Source organism: Myotis nattereri (assembly GCF_964212035.1).
Source record: "Myotis nattereri genome assembly, chromosome: 4".
Taxonomy (NCBI): Eukaryota; Metazoa; Chordata; class Mammalia; order Chiroptera; family Vespertilionidae; genus Myotis; species Myotis nattereri.
The window spans coordinates 68,589,780-68,614,535 of NC_138079.1; the positions used below are offsets into that span (position 1 = coordinate 68,589,780).

At 38.9% G+C, this 24,756-nt stretch overlaps 1 protein-coding gene across 2 annotated transcripts in view; it reads left to right on the forward strand.

Annotated features, from left to right (window-relative positions):
* Nucleotides 1–24,756, forward strand: part of COMMD10 (COMM domain containing 10) — a 229,339-nt gene that overhangs the window by 23,147 nt on the left and 181,436 nt on the right. For both annotated transcript variants that reach the window (XR_013995852.1, XM_081088741.1), the window contains exon 5: nt 2,933–3,043. Coding sequence is in view for 1 of the 2 variants with exons in the window: in XM_081088741.1 (XP_080944867.1) it covers nt 2,933–3,043 (111 nt within the window). In the remaining variant the exon portion in view is untranslated. The remainder of the gene's footprint in view (nt 1–2,932; nt 3,044–24,756) is intronic.

Below are 24,756 nucleotides of genomic sequence, written 5' to 3' on the forward strand. Positions count from 1 at the left end.
TTGTCTCCTACTTTCACTTAAAAGTATGTTTTGTTTCTCTTACCGTTTTGTGTAACTGTAAAATGTTCTTTTATAACTCTAGTTATTCTTTCTATATTTCTTCATTTAAGGTTTCTGAATACTGATCATTTTCTGTAAATTTTTGTGTGCGTCTGTGTATATGCCTACACGTACATATGAGCTTAGCAGTGTTATTTTTCTTTGTAAGTAAATCTTTCATGTGATCTTGGGACAAATATTTTTTAAATCACAAAACTCAATAGAAGGGCTATGAAATTAAAGAAAGCCAATCCACAAAACTCTTTTCAGAAATGACTTTTTAAAAAATTACCTTTTCTTGTGAGTGTTCTTTGATTCATTTTAATTCAGTTCAATCTACATATGTATAAAAGCCTAAGTGACTGTTAAGATTGGTCAACCAAATGATCGGTCAACCGGCCGGTAGCTATGACATGCACTGCCCACCAGGGGGCAGATGCTCAATGCAGGAGCTGTCCCCTGGTGGTCAGTGCGCTTCCACAGCTGACCTTCTGTGGCCGGTCAACCTCCCGCAGTTTCTCCCCCCGGCCGGCAAGCCAACCTTCTGTGGTCCCTCCCCACTGGCTTGCCAACCTCCTATAGTCCCTCCCCCCGGACTGGGTGAGACAGCCCCGATTGGCCCCCGTCGCCGGCCAGGCCTAGAGACCCAACCTGTGCATGAATTCGTGCACTGGGCCTCTATGTATAAAGTGCCTACTCTATTTGAAAGTTATCATAGAAAAGAATAGGTCATCAAAATGTCTTATATTTACAATGCTTTGCAGTTTCCAAAACACTTTGAATATGGGAATTTAATTTTTTATTTGACACTAGAGGCCTGATGCATGAAGATTTGTGCAAGAATAGGCCTTCCTTCCCCTGGCTGCCGGCACCAGCTTCCCTCTGGCACCCGGAACCTGGGCCTTCACTCTTGCCGCTGCCTTCTGCCTTCGCTCCGGGCTGGAGCCGCCTTCCACCTTCTCTCTGGGCCAGAACTGCCTCCTGCCCACTCTGGGCTGGCTCCGTGGCTGCCGCCCAGAGGCTGGCCCTTGGTGGCCGGCTGGGGCTTGCAGGAAGCCAAGCGTCCTGCCTGAAGGAAGCCTAGCATCCTGCCCGCTCTGACGGTCTCCGCCATCTTTGTGGCTATGGGAGCCGCCATATTTGTTGTGGAGTGACAGTTAATTTGCATATTACCCTTTTATTAGTATAGATTACCAATAACTTAGAAAAGTAGATAGTTCAGATAGACTTATTTCTATTTCATATGAGTAAATTGAGAGTTTAGAAGATTGTTATTTAACCAGGGTTAGGTAACTCGTGAGTGCAGCTTAAGCATGAACCAAAGCATAAGCTTTAAGTTCTTATTAATTCTCCCACATACCTCTATGCAGTGACTAAGCATATATTAATTTATGCAAAGATCTGACCACAGTGGAGTATGCTGTTCACTTAAAGCAATATTTATCTTCATTTATCTTAAGTGCTTACAAGACAGGGATAGAATCAGTTAAATTAGATCAAAGAAGTGTCTTATAGGTTCATATGAAGTCCTAGAAGATGACATGTATATATGCTTATATATACGAGAGTGGTTATGTCATGTTTTTCCCCCTGTTCTGTTGTAGGCTCTATTGTATAACTATTGAGAACAGTGGTGGGCTGGTATTAAAGACTTACTGTAATCAGTGTTAAAGATCAATGCATTAAGGATCCTTACTTAACATGCACTATTAAATTGATATTTTACTTGTGGTATTATGGATTATGTTTCTGCAACATCTTCCCCGTAACTTCTAAAAGGTTCAGTGCCAGAGAGAACAGAATTGTATCTTTATTTTCACATCACATCCTCTCTCGAATAGATAATACTTCCATTGCTCTCTTTCCAATTTGGCTTTGAGTCACTGCTGTGATTCTAACTGTTGAACAGGCTTCCAAGTTAGCAATTAGTATTCTGATTAAGTAAAAATTCTTCTGAGGCTGCCATTCTTACCAGTGCAGCTAAGGTAGTTGACTAAATCGGAGTCGTTGTCAGAGGCATTTGACAATTGGCATTTCATAATACTTCCCTAAATAATGATACTTGAGCTTTACTGGAAATTAAATCTAAAATTTTGTACTCATAGTTCTGAGGTTGGAGAAACCAATAATCTGTCAAGTTCAATAAAGCCGCATTTATGCTGCTTTAACCTGTCTATACTATGTTTGCCCTACTTGATTAACTGTTGCTGTTGTGCTAATTAATAAATTAAAAGGAAATATTCTAATTAGTTTGTGTCATAACTGGGAACCATAGTAAGTTAGAGTACTTTAGAAAGCATGATAGTCTATTGGGTAACACCTGCTCACTAGTAGATAGCGATTCTTTGCCTGGCTCTATTCCAGTCTCACTAACTGTGTCTAAATGTGTGAACCTCTTACCATCTGGGTACTTCAATTTCTCTCTAAATTAAGAAAAAACCTCTTCCCTGTGTTCTACCTAATAGGAGTTTTTAAAGATAAAGGAAGGTCATTGAAGGGATTATGACCAATATATACTATTTACTAGTTAAAATTCATAACTACTTAAAAATCATTGGCTTTGAAATATACTATTTTAAAATAGTAATGTACTATTTAAAAACCATTGACTCTCTTAGTGTGCTTTATTGCTTAATCTTGGAATTTTTATTTTTAGAGCAGATTGTACTTAAAGACCAGTTTTACTGTTGAATTTGACAGGCATGGCATGAGGCCAATATAATGAGCCTGAAGGAAGAATTTGCAGAGTATGCAGGTTAAAGGAGCTCTGGAGCTGACTTTCCATATAGTCCAGGCTATCCATATTCATTCCTGCTAAGTGGAGATTTGCTTAAAGTTGTGTGTTTTCTTCCTTCTGTATCATCTGATTCTAATCTGCACTTCTCTTTTATAGCTAGAGACGGTTGGATGGCAGCTTAACCTTCAGATGGCTCACTCTGCTCAAGCAAAACTAAAATCTCCTCAAGCTGTATTACAGCTAGGAGTGAGCAATGAAGATTCAAAGGTAAGAAATGGTAGCACACTGAAATGATGTATTTTTTTTTTTTTAAACTAGGTCTTGTACTTTAGCACAACCCAGGTTTTTGTTCTCTGGGTTGAAAATTTAAACACAATTCAATTAAAATTAAACAAGGTTTAACGAAACGACTGATCCTTATTTGTGACAGGTTTTGATGTCATATTTACATATATCCCTTTGTTATTTATTTGAAGAAATAGCTTATCTTATAAGGTGCCTTTCTTGCAAGGACATTTCTTAATGTCGTCTTTTAAATTCTGTAGTGGAAAAAATTGGTAGTAGCCATATAAAATTATAATTTTAATGTCTTGTATATTTGTGGTAAGATTTCTTTTTCTTTTTTTTTTTTTAACCAAATAGTATTCCATTGTGTAAATGTACCACAGCTTTTTTATCCACTCATCCATTGATGTATACTGGGTGTGGATATTCCTGGGTGTATTGTGGTTTAGCCTGAATACATATGGTAGAGGGAATATTGTTGTTCAGCCAATGCTGGAATATGAGGATGATCTGCGTTGTGTTTGTGATTTTGTAGTAGGTGTGTGCATATGTTTATATTTCAACTCTTGCAAAATAGAATTTTTGATTAGTTTTGTACTGCATGGTGATTTCTTCTTTAATATTTGTTTCAGAAAACTTGGGTGTGTTATCAAAGGTTAAAGAGTTTTATGGAATAGTTTTTCTTACTATAACAGAGAGAGAAATGCATATTTCAGATACAATGAGAGCTGATTTTATATTTTTAAATTATAATTATCTTTTTAAAATAGGAAAGGGGGAGTTATTTTAAGACATAAAATAGAGGTGAGACTGAGGCAGAAAGAACTGAGGAAGGAGAGATTACTATCGCTGCATGTGATCAGAGATTATGGAAGAAATGTTATTATTTATAACATTTGAAGTATATTGAAGGATGAGAATATTATGACTTATTTGTTAGCACTTCCATTATTTATCATGTCATACACATTTCTGTCTTCGTTAAGGACTGGGTCCAGTGCCTCGCCCAGGTTACATGTCTATAATATTTTACTAGGTCTTGTATTTTTTCATTAGCATGGTCTTTGTTCTCTGGATTGAAAATTTAAACACAATTCAATTAAAATTAAACAAGGATTAATAAGATTGAATTGGGTCTTTAAAAATTTTTTTTATTTGATTTATTGGGGTGACATTGGTTAATTATATAGCTTTTAGGTGTACAGTTCTATAATACATCATCTGTATATTGTATTGTGTGTTCACCACCCCAAGTCAAGTCTCTTTCCTTCACCATTTGTTTCTCCTTTATCCCTCCACCTCTGCCCCCCTTTCCTCTTGTAACCACCGTTCTGTTGTCTGTGTCTATGAGGGTTTTTTTGGCTTAATGTTTTCAAAGTTTTTTTTCACCCCAACCTACTAAACCCCCTCTCCTCTCTGGCAGCTGACAATCTGTTTTTGGTATGTGAGTCTGTTTCTATTTCGTTTATTTTATTTTTTAAATTATTCTTTATTGTTGAAAGTATTACATATGCCCCCATTTTCCCTCTATTGACCTTCTACAACCCACCCCTAGCATTCCCCCCCCCCCACTCAGGTCTTCAGCACCCTATTGTCTGTGCCCACGGGTTATGCATATATGCATTCAAGATTTTTGGTTGATTACTTCCCACCTACCCACCCTCCCCAGCCTTCCCTCTGAGATTCCGCACTCTGTTTCATGCTCCGAATCTCTGGATTCACTCTGTTCATCAGTTTATTTTGTTACTTAGATTCCACATATGATGAAATCATATAGTACTTGTCCTTCTCTGACTGGCTTATTTCACTTAGCATAATGCTCTCCAGGTCCATCAATGCTGCTGCAAAGGGTAAGATTTCTTTTTTTTTTTTTTTTTTAACCAAATAGTATTCCAATGTGTAAATGTACCGCAGCTTTTTTATCCACTCATCCATTATGTATACTTGGGCTGCTTTCATATCTTGGCTGTTGTAAATAACACTGCAATGAACATAGGGATGCATAAATTCTTTTGAATTAGTGTTACAAGTTTTTCATGGTTTCTGTGTCCTTCTCCATGATGTTGAGTATCATTATAACCATTACTTTGAACTTTATCCTATACTAGAGCCTGGTGCACGGATTCGTGCACCGGTGGCGTCCCTTGGCGTGGCCTGTGGGGATTGGGCTGATACTGGCAGTCCAACACCACCTGCTGCTCCTGCCTGCTGCTCCTGGTCATCCCGGCCCCGCTGCGCCTGCTGCAGGCTTGCGCAGAGTCAGTCCTGATCAGGAGAGGCTCACACTGCCACAGTGGTGTTCACTAGTTGTGAGTCCTGTGTCTGGCACCTGTTGGTCCGTTGAGCGGCACTCCTGTTGTGGGAGCGCACTGACCACCAGGGGGCAGCTCCTGCGTTGAGCGTCTGCCCCTTGGTTGTCAGTGTGTGTCATAGTGACTGGTCAACTGGTCGTTCGGTCGTTCAGTCATTTGGTTGCTAAGGCTTTTATATATCTCTTTATATAAAAGCCTAATATGCTAAGTGTCTGGCTTGACCAGTTGCTATGACATGCACTCACCACCAGGGGGCAGACGCTCTGACCGGTAGGTTAGCTTACTGCTGGGGTCCAGCTGATGGGGACTGGGTGAGACAGGCCGGACACACCCTGGAGCCCTCCTGTGGTCCCTCCCCAGCCCCCATTGTGCACTGGTCCAAGGGACCCCACCAGTGCACGAATCTGTGCACCAGGATTCTAGTATCTGATAAATTGTTTTCCTCCATTTCATTTAGCTCTTTTTCTGGAGATTTATCCTGTTCTTTAATTTGGGGTCTATTCTTTGTCTCCCTATTTTGCCTGCCTTTCTGTGTTTGTTTTTATGTACTAGGACAGGTAGATCTCCTATGACTGCCAGTCTTGGTAGGATGGCCTTATATAGTAGATGTCCTGTGGGGTCCAGTGGTGCAGTCTCCTGATTACCTGATCTGGTTGCTTCAGGAATGTCCCTTGTGTGGTTTACATGGTCCTGCCTTTTGTACTTGAGTCTTGATTTCTATTGGTCCATTTGTGTCTTGGATTGACCCTCAGGCTGGCTGACTGAGGATTGACCCTTACCACAGAGTACAGGCTGCTGTGCAGGTGCTGACCACACGAAGCTTAATTTGCCGCAGGTGTCTCCCTTTGGATATGCACTTGTGAAGCTAATTGGGTCCTGTTCTGATGTTATCTGAAGCTGCCCACTTGGTGGGTGGGTTCTGGTGCATCTTTGGAGGGACTCAGGTGCAGGCTAATGTTCGATGCTGCCTATGACTGACCCTGGGCAACCTGTTTGGAGTGAGAAAGCAATCCACAGTTTGTGGCTGCCTCTGCTGAGCCTGGATGTGTATGGGAAGGACAAAACTGTGCACTAAGTCCAGTTTTTACCAGCACCAGGCTCTGGATCAGGTCAGCAAAAGACCCAGTGTACCCTGAGATCTGCCTCCACCTGCCTCAGCCTGCTGGCTGCCTCATAGGCTTTTAGGTTGGAAGGATATTGTTTGACTATATGTTGGATGCTTTAAGCGTCATGACTTGGCAATGCTTGACTTTGGGATGCTTAAGTCTTCCCAGCAATTTTGGATGTCTTCAAAATATGACTACTGGTATGTCTCTTATATTTTTAGGCAGTAGGAATAAACGAGTAATGCTTCTAGTCAAAGAGTCATGTTTTTAATTCATATTATTCAGGAAGTCTATACAGATGTGAGATCTAACTTATTTGCAATATAGTTGTGAATGCATAGAGGTTTTGTAATTTTGTGTGTTGCTCTTCTGAAATTTTGAATGGACTCTTATAACTTGCAGAGATAAAGAAGCATTTTCATTAATAAGTGGACACTCAGGGAAAAAGAGCAGCACAAAATGTAGAGGTTATTTTCATTCTGTGAGTAGATATAAGTAAACCTCTTTCTCTGTATTGCTTGTGTCCCCTATAGCATTGTGTGGAATTAGTCCCTGTTTCTCACATGCTAAACGATGTATATGTGAGGGAGTGCACAACCACTATCAACCTGGACAGAAACATGCAATCTCCAAGTGAAGTGGTGTGCCTTGTTGTAAAAGAACATTTAACTTCTACACTTCTGTTCTCCTCAGTTAAACCTGCCTGGAATTTTTACTATTTGTTGTTGTATGTTTGTTTACATTCTCCCTGTTTTTATGTTCTAGAGGTCCAGTCTTTGTACTCTTATTATATCTGGTAACTGGATGTTAATTGTTATGTAACTCCTGTTCTAAGGACCACACACTACTTTTCCCTAAACACTTGTTCTTTTCTGAAATGAGAATGCTGGAATTCTTGACAAGTTGGAATATTAGGTAAAAGGAATATGAGTATGGATGATGTTTTAAAAACCAACTTTATTAAACAAAGGGAGAGGTATTATTAAGAGGAAAATTAAAAGTTAATCACTGGTTAATTTATGATACAAAGTACCATAAAGTACAAAGTTGTTATACTTATGAAATTGGCATTTATTTAAACAAGAAGCAGTAGGTAAAATTATTTTAAAGGTATATTTTATAAGGTAGGTATCTTGAAAATATACATATACTAAAATTATTCTGAGATGATTATAGTCAGTGTAAATTTGAGAGAATATTTTGATGGTATTTACTTTTGAGCTGCTGAACTGAAAACTTACTGTAATTCACTGAAGAGTGTGATTTCTTAGAATCTCTTTCTTCTCATTCACTTCCAACATACACATGAAAAGTGCAGCCTGCAGTGAAACTTTAATTGCTATCACATTTGATAACATTGTTTTACTGCTCTCCTTTCTCTTAGAACATTTCTGTCTCAAGGCTTTCCTGTTTTGCCACTAATTTTATCATGGAAACTGGGTGATTGTAATTTTTCCTACAGTATTTGATATATATTCTAGTTGTGTTCAGTTAATTGTCTTAGTGTTTGTCTATTGCGTTTAGCAAAGTAAGATTATTTTCCTGTTTCACAGATATCTCAAAGGGAGTTTTCTGGGGTGTTTTGTTTGTTTGCTTTTTGGTTTTGTTTTGTTTTGTTTTTTGTTTTTTGGTCTATTTCATTAGGGGGCAGTAGAGCTCTTTGCTTTCCTAACCTCTGGTAGTCACATTATTATTTGAAATAACATTCAAAATAATTTGTGAAGTCAGTAGTTGTGGGAAATGCTTGTGTTTACATTTCTAATCTGTATATAACAATAGAATTTGCTTCTTTCCATCAACAAAATTAATGCTTATTAATCAGATATTGCACATAACAAATAAATGAAATCATCATGATTTCAGTGTTTAATTTGTATGTGATCATTTGCCAAGATGAAATATATTAAAAGCCTTCTACACTGTTGACTTTTTTTGTTACATTCTGTCACTTGTATTTTCTTTATGACAAAAGAGATTAAAAATCCCCAAGATAGTTGAATGGCTGTATTGTTATTGTGTAACTAATTCTAGGCTCATCATAGACAATTGAAGTTTCCTTATTTATAGAGAATAGCAGTATTATATGTAACAAATGTTGGTAATTTTGAATGTCATCAAAATTTTTAACTTTGAATATCTGAAAAACACTGAAATATTTAAATGTATTATTTTTGCTGTATTGCATTTTCCCCAATAAATTTGCTGTTCAGGACAATTATGTTTTGTTAATAAGTGATTCTAATTTTTTTTGGTAGATAATTTAAGAAAGTCCTGTGTTATACTTTTTGTTTCTTCAACTGGGATGAAATCATCTTGATAAGAGAACTTTCATTTCTATTCATGTTAAACTGGATTCTGCTCAGGTTCTCAGGTTGCAGACAGTACTTCATGGGTGGGTAATTATGATGTCAAATGAGGTTAGGACTTTCAAGACCACTTTTTTTTTTAAAGGTCTTTATTTTTATTTCAAAATTTATGACAAATTCTATCTAGAGTGTTAAAAAGGGGTGAAGGGAAGCCCTTTTTTTTGTGGTTACTTCGTGCTAGACATGGTTTTACCTCCAACATCTCTACCAGGTATGAATACTTATTATTCTTGTTTTATATAGAGAGAAATGAAAACATATAGAGCTTATTGTCTTATGTTATCCAGCTAATAAACAGCAGATCTAGGATTTGAAGCTAGACAATTTTACTTCAGAGTCCTCTATGCTATATTCATTGCTAGGACACTGTATTATGCTTATTTAATAATTTAGTACTTGATCCTATAATATGTGTATATGTTTCAAGTGTTAAAATTGTTCTAGAATGCAATGGTTGTCTTATTGTTGTTCTTCATTATAAAATCATAGTTATATGGATTCTATTTTTCTTTTTCTTTATTTGATTAAGTTGAAACAATTTTACACTCTAAGTCAATGAGAGACATGTGACTGTTGGGTTTGGTAGATGGACTTCTCTAAAGACCTTGACAAATAGTAACCTCAGTTACAACTGAGTGAAAGAAGAAACTTTACTGATTAAACTAAATAAAGAATTTAAGGAGAGAAAGGAAAAGCAACCATGTAGTAAACTCTTTCAAGAAGAAAAGAAATGGATAGTCAATGTAGCAGAATGTGACTTCAGTGACTGGAGATATTAGAGGAGGTTTGTATGCTGATACCACAGATCCATTGGGGGAGAAATTGATGATGCAGGACAGAGAGAGATATAAGTTTCTTAAGAAAGTCGCCGAAACCGGTTTGGCTCAGTGGATAGAGCGTCGGCCTGCGGACTGAAAGGTCCCAGGTTCGATTCCGGTCAAGGGCATGTACCTGGATTGCGGGCATATCCCCAGTAGGAGATGTGCAGGAGGCAGCTGATCGATGTTTCTCTCTCATCGATGTTTCTAACTCTCTATCTCTCTCCCTTCCTCTCTGTAAAAAATCAATAAAAAAATAACCTTTAAAAAAAATAAAAAAAAGATTAGCATGATTTAAAAAAAAAAAAAAAAAGAAAGTGAGAAGATAATGAGGTCCAGAGCATAAATGGAAAGGTTGGATTTTTGATGGGAGTGGGAACATATCATTTGTTTTAATAGGAAAAAAGGAAGAATACAAGTTAGGTTTTCTCATGAGTAAATTGCATTGTTCAATATTGAATTCAAGCCTAAAAATTTGACAAACACTTTTCCTTCCTGGCCTAGTTTAAATGAGATTTTGAGCATGTTTGATGTTAGGTACCATATAAATGTTTAAATATATCTCTAACAGATTCTGCAAATTATGTTTATTTCACATTTTTTCTTTCCTTTATATGAAAAATATTTAGAGGAAATTAAACGTATATGAAGAGGAGGAATCACTTTTACTGTATAACATATTTCTCTTCTTAGAACAGACAATTGGACACTGTTGGCTGTTTTATGGTATTGGGAAAAGTGAATATTTTTTTAACAAGTTCAACACAAAATCTTTTCTTTATGTCATGTTCTTTTTCTTTTTCCTTTTTTGAGCTTTTCAGCTGTCTTTAATTTTAATGACCCAAAATGATGTACTCTTTTACAGAAATCTTATGTCTCTATATAAAAGGTTTAAAGGGCTTAATCAGATCTTCACATCTTGCATCATCTGGCTTATTATTTGGAATTGTGGCCATCCTAAGATGCCTAAGGATTGTGAGTCTGGTTTGGCTGTTTTCTTTTTGTATTTAGCATCAGCTCAGCTTTATCACTTCTGTGCTTTTGTTCTGAATCTGGGTATGTATTTGAGGGTCTGAAGGTAGCTATTTAGTCAGTACACAGAGAATAGTGTATTTCAGTCATGTTATCATATAATGGAGAATGATATCTTTAGGCAGTGGGAACATATCATAACTAGGGTCATAGATGAACAGGGGGTAGAGATAGGGTTAGTGAAGCAATATTTATCTTACCACTTATTCCACTCCTTGCTACTAGCAAAATATCAGACAAATCCTATATAATAAAAGGGTAATATGCAAATTGACCCTAATAGCAGAACAACTGGGAATGACTGGTCACTATGACACACACTGACCACCAGAGGGCAGTTGCTCAATGCAGGATCTGCCCCCTGGTGGTCAGTGAGTTCCCACAGGGGGAGCTCTGCTCAGCCACAAGCCAGGCTGATGGCTGCCAGCACAGTGGTGGTGGCAGAAGCCTCTCCTGCCTCCTCAGCAGGACTAAGGATGTCTGACTGCAGCTTAGGTCTGCTCCCCGCTGGCAAGTGGACATTCCCCGAAGGCTCCTGGGCTGCCAGAGGGATGTCTGACTGCCAGTTTAGGCCTGATCCCCCAGGGAGCGGGCGTAAGCCAGCAGGTAAACATCCCCTGAGGGGTCCCAGACTGCGAGAGGGCACAGGCTGGGCTGAGGGGACACCCCCAGCCCCCCCGAGTACACAAATTTTTGTGCACCGGGCCCTAGTAGAATTAATATAATCTAATTTTTACAAACCCTGATAACTTATTGTTTCAAAAAGTATTGATCCCAAATCTAATTAATGAAGTAACAAACTATAAACAACTTTTAAAATATTATATATTAAGTTTTGAGAAATATTTTCTTGCAGATGACATGATACTGTATATAGAAAACCCCAAAGATTCCACCAAAAAAACTATTAAAATTGATAAATGAATTCAGTAAAGTAGCAGGGTACAAAAAAAAAATCCAGAAATCAGTTGCATTTATATATATAAATAATGAACTATCAGAAAGGGAAACTGAAAAAACAACCCCATTTACAATTGCTTCAAAAAATACAATTCCTAGGAATAAATTTAACCAAGGATGTAAAAGACCTGTACAGTGGGACCTTGACTTATGAGTGTCCCGACTGACGAGTTTTTCAAGATATGAGCTGTCGGCCGATTTTTTGCTTTGAGTTGCGAGCTAAAATTCGGGTTACGAGCCACCTTCACATACTCCACCGCTAGTTGGCGCAGCGAACGTCACAGTGAATGCCACAACATCAGCCCAGCACCACGTGTCTCACTTGTTCACTTTAAGCGGTTAGCTCTTAGTTGAAGCATCAGTTTTGTGCTTGCAGTTATTTTGCAAAACTTAGTTTTTCAACCATGGATCTGAAGAAAGTAAGTGCGAAGGACAGTGCTGAGAAGAAGCAAATGATGTGCATTGAATTAAAGAAAGAAATTATCAAAAAACATGACCAACGTGTGCATGTAATTGACTTGGCGAAGCAGTAGGAGCGTAGCACTTCTACAATCTGCACCATACTGAAGCAGAAGGAGTCGATACAGGCTACAACTCCAGCCAAGGGCGTTAAAATAATTTCTAAACAACGGACATCTATCCATGAAAATATGGAGAAGCTGCTAATGGTGTGGTTAACGGAGAAGCAGCTCGCAGGAGATACCGTGACGAAGGCTACAATCTGCGAGAAGGCACGAGCTATTTATGCTGATTTGCTGCAGCAGAGCCCAGGCACTTTAGTGGACGAGGCATCGGGCGAGCCGTTTAAAGCCAGTCGGGGCTGGTTCGAAAAGTTTTAAAAGAGGACCGGTATTCACTCCGTTGTCAGACATGGGGTGGCAGCGAGCGCAGATATAAAGGAAGGTGACATCAACAAGCTCATCGAGGAGCACTCCGAGGAACTGACAACGCAGGAGCTAAAGGAGCTACAGACGCAGCAGCACACGGAGGTTTTGCAGGAAATAGATGACACGGAGGAGGAGGAGGAGGAGGATATCTCTATAGGTGAGATAAAGGAAATGTTGGGAATGTGGGAGAAACTTTCAGACTTTATTCAAAAGAAACACCCAGAGAAAATTGCAACTGGGCATGCGATGGAGCTATTTAATGACATTTGCCTAACTCATTTCAGAAATATTCTGAAAGGGAGGATGAAACAGATCTCATTGGGCAGGTTTTTATCGAAAACTCCTGTAGATGAAAGTGATGAAAGCGTGGTGAAAAGGGCAAAAATCAGCAAATAAGATTCAGTTATTCAGTTCAGCCTTTCTCCTCCAACTCCATCAGCATCTTTAAGTCGTTTGATCTCCAAGGTAAATGCTGTACATTAAACTTAACAAAACAAGTTTATTGCGCTACATTCTATTGTTCAGTATTGTGTTTTTATACAATATTCGTTATTTTTAAATACATTTTTCTTATTTAAAAACATTTAACAAAACAATTGCGGTGTTTTTTGGGTGTCCGGAACAGATTAATGGCATTTCAATTCATTGTAATGCTGAAAATTGATTTGACATACGAGTAATTTGAGTTACAAGCTCTGTCACGAAACGAATTAAACTCGTAAGTCAAGGCCCCCTGTACTTGGAAAATTATAAGACACTGAAGAAAGAAATTGAAGAAGATAAAAATAAGTGGAAGTCTATACTGTGTTCATGGATAGGAAGAATTAACATTGTTAAAATATCCATACTACCCAAAACAATCTTTAGAGTCAATGCAATTTCTATTCAAGATACCAATGACATATTTCACAGAGCTAGAACAAATATTCCAAAAACTTATATGGAACCACAAAAGATACAGAATATCCACAGCAATCTTGAGAAAGAACAAAGTTGGAGGAATCATACTACCTGTTAAAAAACTTTACTATAAGGCCATAGTAATCAACAGCATGATACTGGCATAAAAACAAACAGATAGATCAATGGAACAGAATAGAGAGCCCAGAAATAAACCCACATCTTTATGGTCAGTTAATATTTGACAAAATAGACAAGAACATACAATGGGATAAAGATAGTCTATTCAGTAAATAGTGTTGGCAAAATTGTACAGGAGTGTGCAAAACACTGAAACCAGACCACCTTCTTACACCACACATAAGAGAAAATTCAAAATGGATTAAAGACTTAAATTGTAGACTTGAAACCAAAAATATCCTAGAAGAAAACATAGGCGGTAAAATCTCAGATATGTCTCATAGCAGTATTATTTCTCATCTGTCGTCTCAGGCAAGGGGAAACAAAGGAAAAAATAAACAAATGGGACTACATCAAACTAAAAAGTTTTTGCACAGCAAAGGAAAACATCAACAAAATGAAAAGACACCCCATTGAATGGGAGAACATATTTACCAGTGATACATCTGATAAGGTTTAATATCCACAATTTATAAAGAATTTATACAACTCAACACCAAAAAAAAAATCCCTAAATAATCCAATTAAAAATGGGTAAAGGATCTGAACAGTTTTTCAAAGAGGACATACAGGTGGCTAATAGTCATATGAAAAGATGCTCAATGTCACTAATCATCAGAGAAATGCAAATTAAAACCACACAATGAGATATCACCTTACACCTGGCAGAATGGCTGTTATCAATAAGTCAACAAACAAGTGTTGTCGAGGATGTGGAGAAAAGGGAACCCTCGTGCACTGTTGGTGATGATGCAGATTGATGCAGCTACGGTGGAAAGCAGTATGGAGCCACCTCAAAAAATTATAAAAGGAACTGCCTTATGACCCAGCATTTCCACTTTTGGGACTATAACTAAAGAAACCCGAAACACTAATTTGAAAGAATATATGCACCCTTATATTTCAAACCTCTACATTTAGTGATGAGAAAATTCAGGCTCAGTGAAGTTAAGCGATTTGTTAGTTGATTATTAGCACAGTCAGAGATACCTTAATTTGACACAGTGAAGGGAACACTGGATTTAAAGTAAGAATACTGATTTTAAATTCATAGACTGGTCAAGAATCTGAATCTTTCTGTGGAAAATTTCTTAATTTGATAAAATCTCTGCCTCTTAGGTTTATTGATAGAATTAAATGATATGTCTGCAAAATGTTTATTATAATAATTCTCACATAGTAGGCACTTAATGTTAATTGAATTTGAATTTGTTATATTGTAATTTTGTTAGGAACATAAATTACTCAGGAAGATATTTTTAGGAATGTATTATCTTGGAAGGTAGCTGAATACTGACTTAGTGGCTTGTACAGTAGTTTGTATTCAGTGTTATAGTATTTTACTTTGTAGCCAGACTATTAGAATTGAGATTGAATTGTCTTAGCCATCATTTTTAACAAATCATTGTTCCTTTTCTCTTAATTAGTAGAGATGATTCCCAAATGAATATAGAGGAAGAATACCACATCCTTAATTACTGGTATTTTATTGTAGGCTACTTGAACTCCCTGTGGGATTTTCTTTTTTCCACCCACAGTGACCTTTCGTAGAGTATGTGCTCTGAAAGAACAAATCCTCAGGGGTAGTATGGCAGTGTGCCAATTATAAATGTAATTTTCTATTATATTAAACCATCTTTCATTTATTTCATTATTCTTAATTATAGTACTTAGTATTTACGTGGTAACTTTCAGCTACAGGGCCTAAAACTCTTTACAAATATTGAGTCTTTTGCGGCAGGAACACTGTAATCATCCTTTTTGTTAAGAGAGGAGGAAAACAGTATTATTTAATTGTTAATGCTATATTGAGAGAAGGAATAGTCTAATAAAAATATGTTGTAATTATAAGAGGGTCTCATTTTAAATTGAGAAATGGAAAGTTCTTCTGCCTCAAGTGAATGATGCTCAAATTTTCACCTCCATTTTAATTTGGTTATTGGCTCTACTTTTCAACTGATTGTAATGTACATTGACTTATTTTGATGCCAAAGTACAAGCAAATATGAAAATTGTAAACGTGCTTCTAGACTGGTTTGATTTAAATTTATCTAGCCTTTTTTGCTGTATGTAGGTAAGTAAAAGGATTTATAGATTTCTTGGCTTTGAGAGTGGATATTGGATATTCATTTATGCAAAAGTTACATAAAAGTCACCTTCTCCAATACTTTAGGTTGTCATGATAATGACTATTGAATAATAAGGCTGCTGTCACATAATAGTGTATTTATGCTTCTCTTTGATGATACACAAGCCCTTTATGAATAAAGTACTACCTAATCCTATATATTTTGGCTTTTTCTTATAAGTGGTGATCTTTGGAGATGGGGAGACATTGTACCGAAAAATCTAAAAATACAATTAAAACTGGGTCCTAATTAATAGTAATTCATAAAAATAGATACACATTTTTCATAAAATTTTGTTTATGCTAAGAAGTAAACCTGTAAATTGCCTTTCTATCTGGAGGCTGAGGGGACATCTAAGTCCTTCATAATATTATATAAAATTTGCAGGTGGTTAAGAGACTTCATTGTATCTATGTAAGTGCTGCCACCTTTTCCTGAATTCTAGTCAGACTGGATGGGTGGAGCTTATCAAAGCTGAGTTTCTCAATTGTTGCAGTGTACAAAGAATAACCAGTATACCTGATACTATCACACCAAACAATCAAGAAGATATGATGATATATAACATTTATTGACTACTTATTATGTGCCAGGCATTATTTTTATGTACTTTTATGCTTTGTCTCATTGGACCCTTGAAATTAATAAGCAGTGAGTCACGTTTTTTATTGTCCCAGAGGGCTGAAAATTAGGTACAATTTAATAAAGTAGCCACCATGCTTTCACAGTGAATTCTTTGCCATTGGTCTTCTTTGAGGTCCATGGCTAGTCCAGTAAACCCTATTCTCACAATCTGTATGGTTCTATCTTGCTCTTAAACATTTTGTTTTGATGGCTGTGAAACTCTCTTGAGGGTAAGTGGGTAAGTGATTTATTTCAATTTCCCAGATGTGAAGAGTGAGAGAATGAGCTTGATAGGAGATTGGACTGAGAATTGTTCCTGTTTTTTGTTTTTTCTTCTGGTGGGGCTAAGTGTTGAAGTACTTATAGTCCTGCAGAATCAGAGAATTTCTGGTAGTAGAATAGAGTCTGTACTGGATTTTTCTAGAGAGTACTCAACTGAAGTGTGAGTAGGCAACAGGTCAGCTGAGATATTGGTTGACCTCTTAAGCCCTTGGGGCAACCAAACTGTGTTGGGGGAACTGGAGTCCCCAGTCAGTCACCTCCCCTCAAAGTCTCCCATGGTTTTCATTCTTGTAGGCTCTACTTATACTGTTTTATATGGTAGGAGTTTGCCTTTATTTATATTAGCAGTATTACTCATCTATTAATTTTTCTCCATTTTAGGTTATTAAAACATCACATTCATTAATATAAGGAGAGTTATAAAAATTTTCGTAACAAATTAAGGCTCTAAAATTTTTTAGAACAATTGTAACACTTAATTTATTATACTTTAAATGATTTGGCTGAAGATTACCATGGTTTTCTTTCTGTTTTTTGTTTTTTTTTCCATATTAATATTGTTGTAGAAAGGGTTTAGACTTTGTTGCTAAGTAGTTGTGTATCCTGGGACAAAGCATTTCACCTTTCTGATCTTAGTGCTCTCATGTACAAAATAAAGGGATTGAGTTAAGTGATTTCTGTCATCCAGCTAAAAAATATCTCATATCTCATATTACATTTTGACAGATAGATAATAGAGAATCAGGTGAATGACTTTGAGCATAGCATTACATAGTAAAAACAACACAGGCCTTGGAATTCTACTGTTTGCCTCTTAGCTGGAGAAGCTCAAGCAGGTTACTTATCTGACAGTTTCAAATTCTGATCTGGAAATTTGGAGAATATCAGCTATGTCAGGGCTTTTCTGAGAATTAAATATGACAGAAAATGTAAAAGTGTCTATTATAGCACAGTTTTAGATCATTGATATCTGTTAAAACAGGTCTTTCCAGGTTAGAGCAGGAGAATGGAAATGCCCAGCTCTTTATAAGATCGTTATTGAGTTTTGCAAAATGTGAAATGAGCTGTTAACATAAAAGACACATGGAAGACAATTCTTTCTGTTTTTTATAGTCTCTATAACATCTATGATAAATTGTTATTTGACAGCAATTGGAAGAAAATATTTAGGGGAAGATTAGGCCTGTCAAAAACTTAACTGAAATTTGTTCTTTGGTGCTAGTGACCTTTTCCTCAAGCATTTGAACTTGAATCAGAAGAGAATACTACGTAAGTATTCAGGCAAAATGTTGAATCAAATTTTTTTATTTTTTGAATGACTTTGAGCTAGTCATTCAACAGCTATGTACATCTTTACAGATTACGCCAATTTGAGGGGTACTAGAATACATGTAATATTTTAAAAAGTTAAAGAAGTTATATTTCAAAATATAAAAGAAAAGGGACTCTCAGCACATTTTTGAGGAAATGGTTCACTCAAACACAAATAATAAAAGACTATGAATTTCTCAGAGTTTTCTGTTAGCACCATAATGGTAGGAAATCTTTTTTTTTTTTAAATTTCCTTACCTGAGGGTGCGTTTCTACTGATTTTAGAGAAAGAGGAAAGGAGAGAGAGAAATATCGATGTGAGAGAGAAACATCGATAGGTTGCCTCCCATATGTGCCCTGACCAGGGATCGAACCCACAACCTAGGTTTGTGCCTTGACAGGGAATTGAACCTGCTACCTTTTAGTGTATGGGACAATGCTCCAACCAACTGAGCCACTAGGCCAGGGCAATGGTAGGAAATCTTAAAGCAGTAAATTCTCTCTTGAATTTGTGACAATTCTCGTTTTTAAAGTTGGTATCTTTTTAAACTACTGAATATTTAATTATAATGTAGTTTGCATGTGACCTTTAACTGAGTATATTGGGTAAATATACATTGCTTTATGTATACCAGTTTGTTAGGTACGTTCTTGGTGGATTAAGCATACTAGTGGTATTTGCCCTTAGGATTCATTTTGTTATTTTTTGTTAGGATCACAAAGTTTTAACTTGTCTCTGGGGTTAGAGTAGCCGTGGGCAAACTACGGCCCGCGGGCCAGATCTGGCCCGTTCGGCTGTTCTATCTGGCCCGCGGAGCCGAAAGAGCGGAGGGTTCTCTTGCTCTCCTCTCCGCTCCTTCACCAGCAGCAGTGTTAACATGGCAATGTCGGGAAACACGGCCGCAGCTCCTTCTTCTGAGTCCAGTTTAATAACCCATTGTGGCCCTCGAGTCAAAAAGTTTGCCCACCCCTGGGTTAGAGTAACAATTTTGGACTTATAGTGGCTGTTTGAAAAGTTAATAAAGATCTACAAGAAAAAATATCCTATCTAATAAAGAGGGAATATGCTAATTGATCCTCACACTGTCACAAATTTGGTGGCACCCACAGCCAATAAGGAGGGAATATGGTAATTGACTGCCCCACCCTCAAAGATGACGGTGCCCAGTCCCCTCAGCCCTGCTGGGGCGGCAGCCACTCCACGCACCTGCCTCCAGAGTCCCCCAGTCCCCTCAGCCCCACAGCTGCCCAGGGCTGCCCGAGGCTCAGGCAACCAGGGCCGGCCCAGGCTTGTGCTGCCAGCAGTGGCAGCAGCAGAGGTGTGATGGGGCGTCACCTTCCCCTGAATGCCAGGTTGCCTCCTTCCCCTGAGGGCTCCTGGACTGTGAGAGGGGGCAGGCTGGGCTGAGGGACCCCCCTCCAGTGCATGAATTTTCATGCACCGAGCCTCTAGTCACTATATAAAAAGCTGTACACTTTTTAGAAAGCCTGTCCCTTTAGTTATAACAAATGGGAGAAATTTTGAATGTTTGATGAATGTAAAACTTTAGCTAGAGTTATAAATATTCCTTCTCAAGTTTAAAATTCAAAAAGTTCATAGATTCCAAGATGGCTGTGGAATATGTGGAAGTTATACTCATCTCTGGAGCCAAACTGGATTTACAACTAAATTACAGAGCAAGTATCCTGAATAATCAACTGAATTATAGCTGAACAGGAATATTGTCACCATGAATTTACAGAAGAAGCCACATAGAGACTGGTAGGAAGGGCAGAGATGTGGAGAGGGCTGGTCCCTGCACCCATGTGCATGGCTGAGAAGCCAGAGGGATATGTTGGCTGCAAAAAAGTACCACTTGAGTAATGTGGCATCTCAACCCCACACCGGGATCCCCAACCCAGAGCACTAGAGCTGGGAAGAAGAGCCTGTGTAGCATCTGGCAGTGAAAATCAATGGGGACTCTGCCACCTGGAAGAGGAGGGAACCTGCTATAAACCCAAGTGCTCTCTTAAATAGTCAAAGTACAGGATCTGGCTCTGACACTCACCCAGGGCTCCGGGAGAAGGAAGGCGACTCAGGGCATATGGGAGTCATAAACTGAAGATCTGGGTGGTGTGGCCCTGAGGAGAGATCTGGAGGGTCAGCCACTAAGGTCCCTATGCTGAGTCCCTATCCCACACCACCCTCAGGCGCCATCTTCCCAGGACTGAGCACTCCTATTCTACAGCACCAACCTGGGAGTATATTAACCTAGTCCTCCACCCACTGACAACACCACCTGCCAAGCTCAAGTCCTGCAGAAAGGTCTGTTGGCTGTACCCAACAGGAACCTTTGGTACAGAAACCTGTATGGCTTTATTAATCAATGTCACCCTGATAAATTCAATACAAAATAAGAAATAAAATTTAAAACATTAAATTAGAAATGTATGAATCACCAGATAAGAGTTTTAATTATTATGGGAAAAGTGTGTAGAAAATATGGGAGATTTTAGGCATCTTAATTTAACATTTGTAATGAAGTTATGAAAAATTAATTGAAGTATCTTCAGATTTTCAATTTTTAACCAAAGTTACTTTTAGGACTACATCTACTTACTAAAAATAGTCACTGACTTGATTCTTAAATATTTGGACTAAGTTTTATAGAAATTTACTCTGTAATAGTTTTATCAGCATGCAGAATCAATAATTGCAATATAAAGTTTGCAGGATATTTGGACCTTATAAAAGCAGTTCATGAAATTTGCTTACTGCAATTTTATCCAAATGTGTAAGTGACCTTGAAAACATTAAAAAAAATACCAGTCACAGTGGGGTCTTGTGAAAGAAGTATCAGTAAACTGAACCTGATTTGAAATTACAATTGTCACTTGGTTAAGAAAAATCATTTAACGTGGCATTTACCTCAATTGAAAATAACATAAGCAAATAACTGGATTTTTAAAACATTATTGATTAGTTTGCTTCCATTAAAGCCAGGTAAGTAAAATTATAACAAGTTCTATTGTTGATATAAATAAATATTTATACTTAAAGTGTTGTGAGTTATAAATTTTTGTGTTGTGAGTTTTAAATTTTCAATCTATGTTCTGGAAAATATTAACCATTAAAATATACATGAAATGAAGGAGAAACCAAGATGGCGGGATAGGTAAACACCTGAAATTGCTGCTTCGCACAGCCACTTCAAAAATACAACTAAAAGACAAAATAGACATCATCCAGAACTACAGGAAGGCTGGCTGAGTGGAAATTCTACAACTAGAAGGAAAGAGAAAAGCACATTGAGACTCAGAGGAGGCGCGGAAGTAAAGTGCAGAGGTACGGAGGCGAACACAGAAAGGGCTGGCAACTGAGGATGCGGTTGTCTCTTTCAATCAGGAGGGAGTCACATGCTCCCGACTGCTCTGAACTCCAGTTCTGGGTGAGTCTTTGGGAACTCAGACTCATACGGGGAGAAACTGGACTGTCTTGCTTCAGGCAGAACTTGAGGGCAGCTTTCTCTCAGAGGTGCTTGCAGTGATTACCATGGGACACTGAGACCCAGGGCCTCTTAGGGCAGGGCTGAGGATCAGCCATAGCTGTTTGCTCCACCCTGTTGATTCCCTGAGACCCTGCCCCACCCAAGCTGCATGCAGAGGCTTTTGCATATGAATGGCCTGGCCCTTTGCAATCTAAAATTACCTAACAAACTGCAGCTGGGTCAGAGAGACCCAGAACATCCAAAAGAAGGCCCAGGGCCCCACAGCAGCTTGCATTGCTTCACAGCTGGGCCTCATCTGGGCACCTCCAAACCTCAAACAAGGAAGAGGAATCTGCAGATCTCTCCATAGGTCCTGCTCGGTAGCCTCAGGCAGAGGCTAAATTAGCACCTCCTTAGAGATCCAAGAGCCAGTGTACCCTGTGGTCAGAGTGGGACCATCCAGATTACAACTCCTCATATCCATAAGGGACACACTCAGGGGGCAGACTCAGTGAGCACCAAAGCCCCACTGAAGTAAGTCTTGCCCCATAAGGGTGTCTCCAGCACAGAAGTTCTCCCACTGTAGACACAGCTGATTCTCACGGCCAATTGGCCTGGAGGTCAATTCCTCCCAGTGATACCTACAACAATCAAGGCTTAACTACAACAAGACTGTGCACAAAGCCCACAAAGTGGTGCACTAAGAGTGTCCACCTCAGGTAATTGGGGAGGCTGAGCCACTGGGCCCTATAGGACACCTAGCACACAAAGCCACTCTATCAACACAGGGAAGCAGCCAAAATGCGGAGACAAAGAAACAGGTCACAAATTACAGAAATGGAGGAAAGCAAACTACTGGATATAGAGTTCAAATCCACACTTTTAAGATTTTTCAAGAATTTTCTAGAAACCACCGATAAATTTAGTGAGACTCTCAATAAATCTAGTGAGACCCTCGAGGATATGAAAAAGGACCAACTAGAAATTAAGCATACACTGACTGAAATAAAGAATATTATACAGAGATACAACAGCAGACTAGAGGATCGCAAGAATCAAGTCAAAGATTTGAAATCCGAAGAAGCAAAAAACACGCAACCGAAAAAGCAAAAAGAAAAAAGAATAAAAAAATATTAAGATAGTGTAAGGAGCCTCTGGGACAACTTCAAGCATACCAACATCCGAATTATGGGGGTGCCAGAAGAAGAGAGAGAGTGAGATATTGAAAACCTATTTGAAGAAATAATGACAGAAAACTTCCCCTACCTGGTGAAAGAAATAGACTTACAAGTCCAGGAAGCGCAGAGAACCCCAAACAAAAGGAATCCAAAGAGGACCACACCAAGACACATCATAATTAAAATGCCAAGAGCAAAAGACAAAGAGAGAATCTTAAAAGCAGCAAGAGAGAAACAGTTACCTACAAGGGAGTACCCATAAGATTGTCAGCTGATTTCTCAATAGAAACTATGCAGGCCAGAAGGGAGTGGCAAGAAATATTCAAAGTGATGAATAGCAAGAACCTACAACCAAGATTACTTTACCCAGCAAAGCTATTATTCAGAATTGAAGGTCAGATAAAGCGCTTCACAGATAAGAAAAAGCTAAAAGAGTTCATCACCACCAAACCAGTATTATATGAAATGCTGAAAGGTATCCTTTAAGAAGAGGAAGAAGAAGGAAAAGGTAAAGATAGAAATTATGAACAGCAAATACATATCTATCAACAAGTGAATAAATAATCTGATGAACAGAATAAACTGAATATAATAGAATCAGGGGCATAGAATGGGAGTGGACTGACTATTCTCAGGGGGGAAAGGGGTGTGGGAAGAGACTGGAAAAAATTCTTACACCTATAGAGAGGACAGTGGTGGTGGGGGGATAAGGGCAGAGGGCGGGGTGGGAACCGGGTGGAGGGGAGCTATGGGGGGAAAAAAGAGGAGCAACTGCAATAATCTGAACAATAAAGATTTAATTAAAAAAATATACATGAAACATGTGGAATAGGGGCACCCATTTCTCCTTTTGCCTCCAGTTCCAGGCACTGATAAGAACTTTACAATAATGTATTTCCATTTCTCTCCTCCAGGCCTTTTGCTATTGTTTTCATACATTTGTCTTACATATTTTATAAATGCCACACTATATCATTATTTTTGTTTAAACAGATAATTATCACTTAAAGAGATAAAATTAAATCCCCAAGTCAGTTGGCTTAAACTATGGAGAGTTATCTGGGTGGGCCTGGCCCAATCAGATATGATATTTAAAAGCAAAAATTATTGTCTGGATGGTAGAAGAAGAAAAGTGAGAAAGATTCAAAATGTGCAATGGACTCCATATGCTTCTGGTTTGAAGATGGAGAAATTGGTGAGAAAGAATGAGGGCAACCCCTAAGAACAGAGAGTGGCTCATGGTTGACAGCAAGGAAACAGATCATCAGAGGCAAGAATCAGAATCTGCTACCAACTTGCTTTGAAGGAGCTCCTTCCCAGAGCCTCCATATAAAAGCCCAGCCTGACTGACAACTGATTATACCCTTGAGAGTCTCAAAGCAGAGAGGCCAGCCAGGCCTGTCAGAACTCCTGACCTACAGAACTCTGAACTAATGGATGTTGTTGTAAGGCACGAAGTGTGTGGTAATTGTTTATGTAGCAGTTAAAAATGAATATACTTTACTAGAGACCTGGTGCACAAAAATTTATGCACTGGGGGGGGGGGGGCGTTCAGCCCAGCCTATGCCCTCTTGTAGTCTGGGACCCCTTGGAGGATGTCCACCTGCTGGCTTAGGCCCGCTCCCTGGGGGATCGGGCCCAAGCTGGCAGTCAGACATCCCTCTGGCAGCCCGGCAGCCCTTGGGGGATGTCCAGTTGCTAGCGCGGAGCAGGCCTAAGCTGCAGTCAGACATCCTTAGCGCTGCTGAGGAGGCGGGAGAGGCTCCCACCACCATCACTGTACTGGAAGCCGTCAGCATGGCTTGTGGCTGAGCAGAGTTCCCCCTCTGGGAGTGCACTGACCACCAGGGAACAGCTCCTGCATTGAGCGTCTGCCCCCTGGTGGTCAGTGTGTGTCATAGTGACCAGTCATTCCCAGTAGTTCTGCTGTTAGGGTCAATTTGCATGTTACCCTTTTATTATATAGGATAGAGGCCTGGTGCATGGGTGGGGGCTGGCTGGTTTGCCCTCAAGGGTGTCCTGGATCAGGGTGGGGGTCCCGCTGGGGTGCCTGGCCAGCCTGAGTGAGGGGCTGATGGGTATTTGCATGCTGGTCACACCCCCTTCAGGGTGGGGGTCCCCACTGGGGTGCCTGGCCAACCTG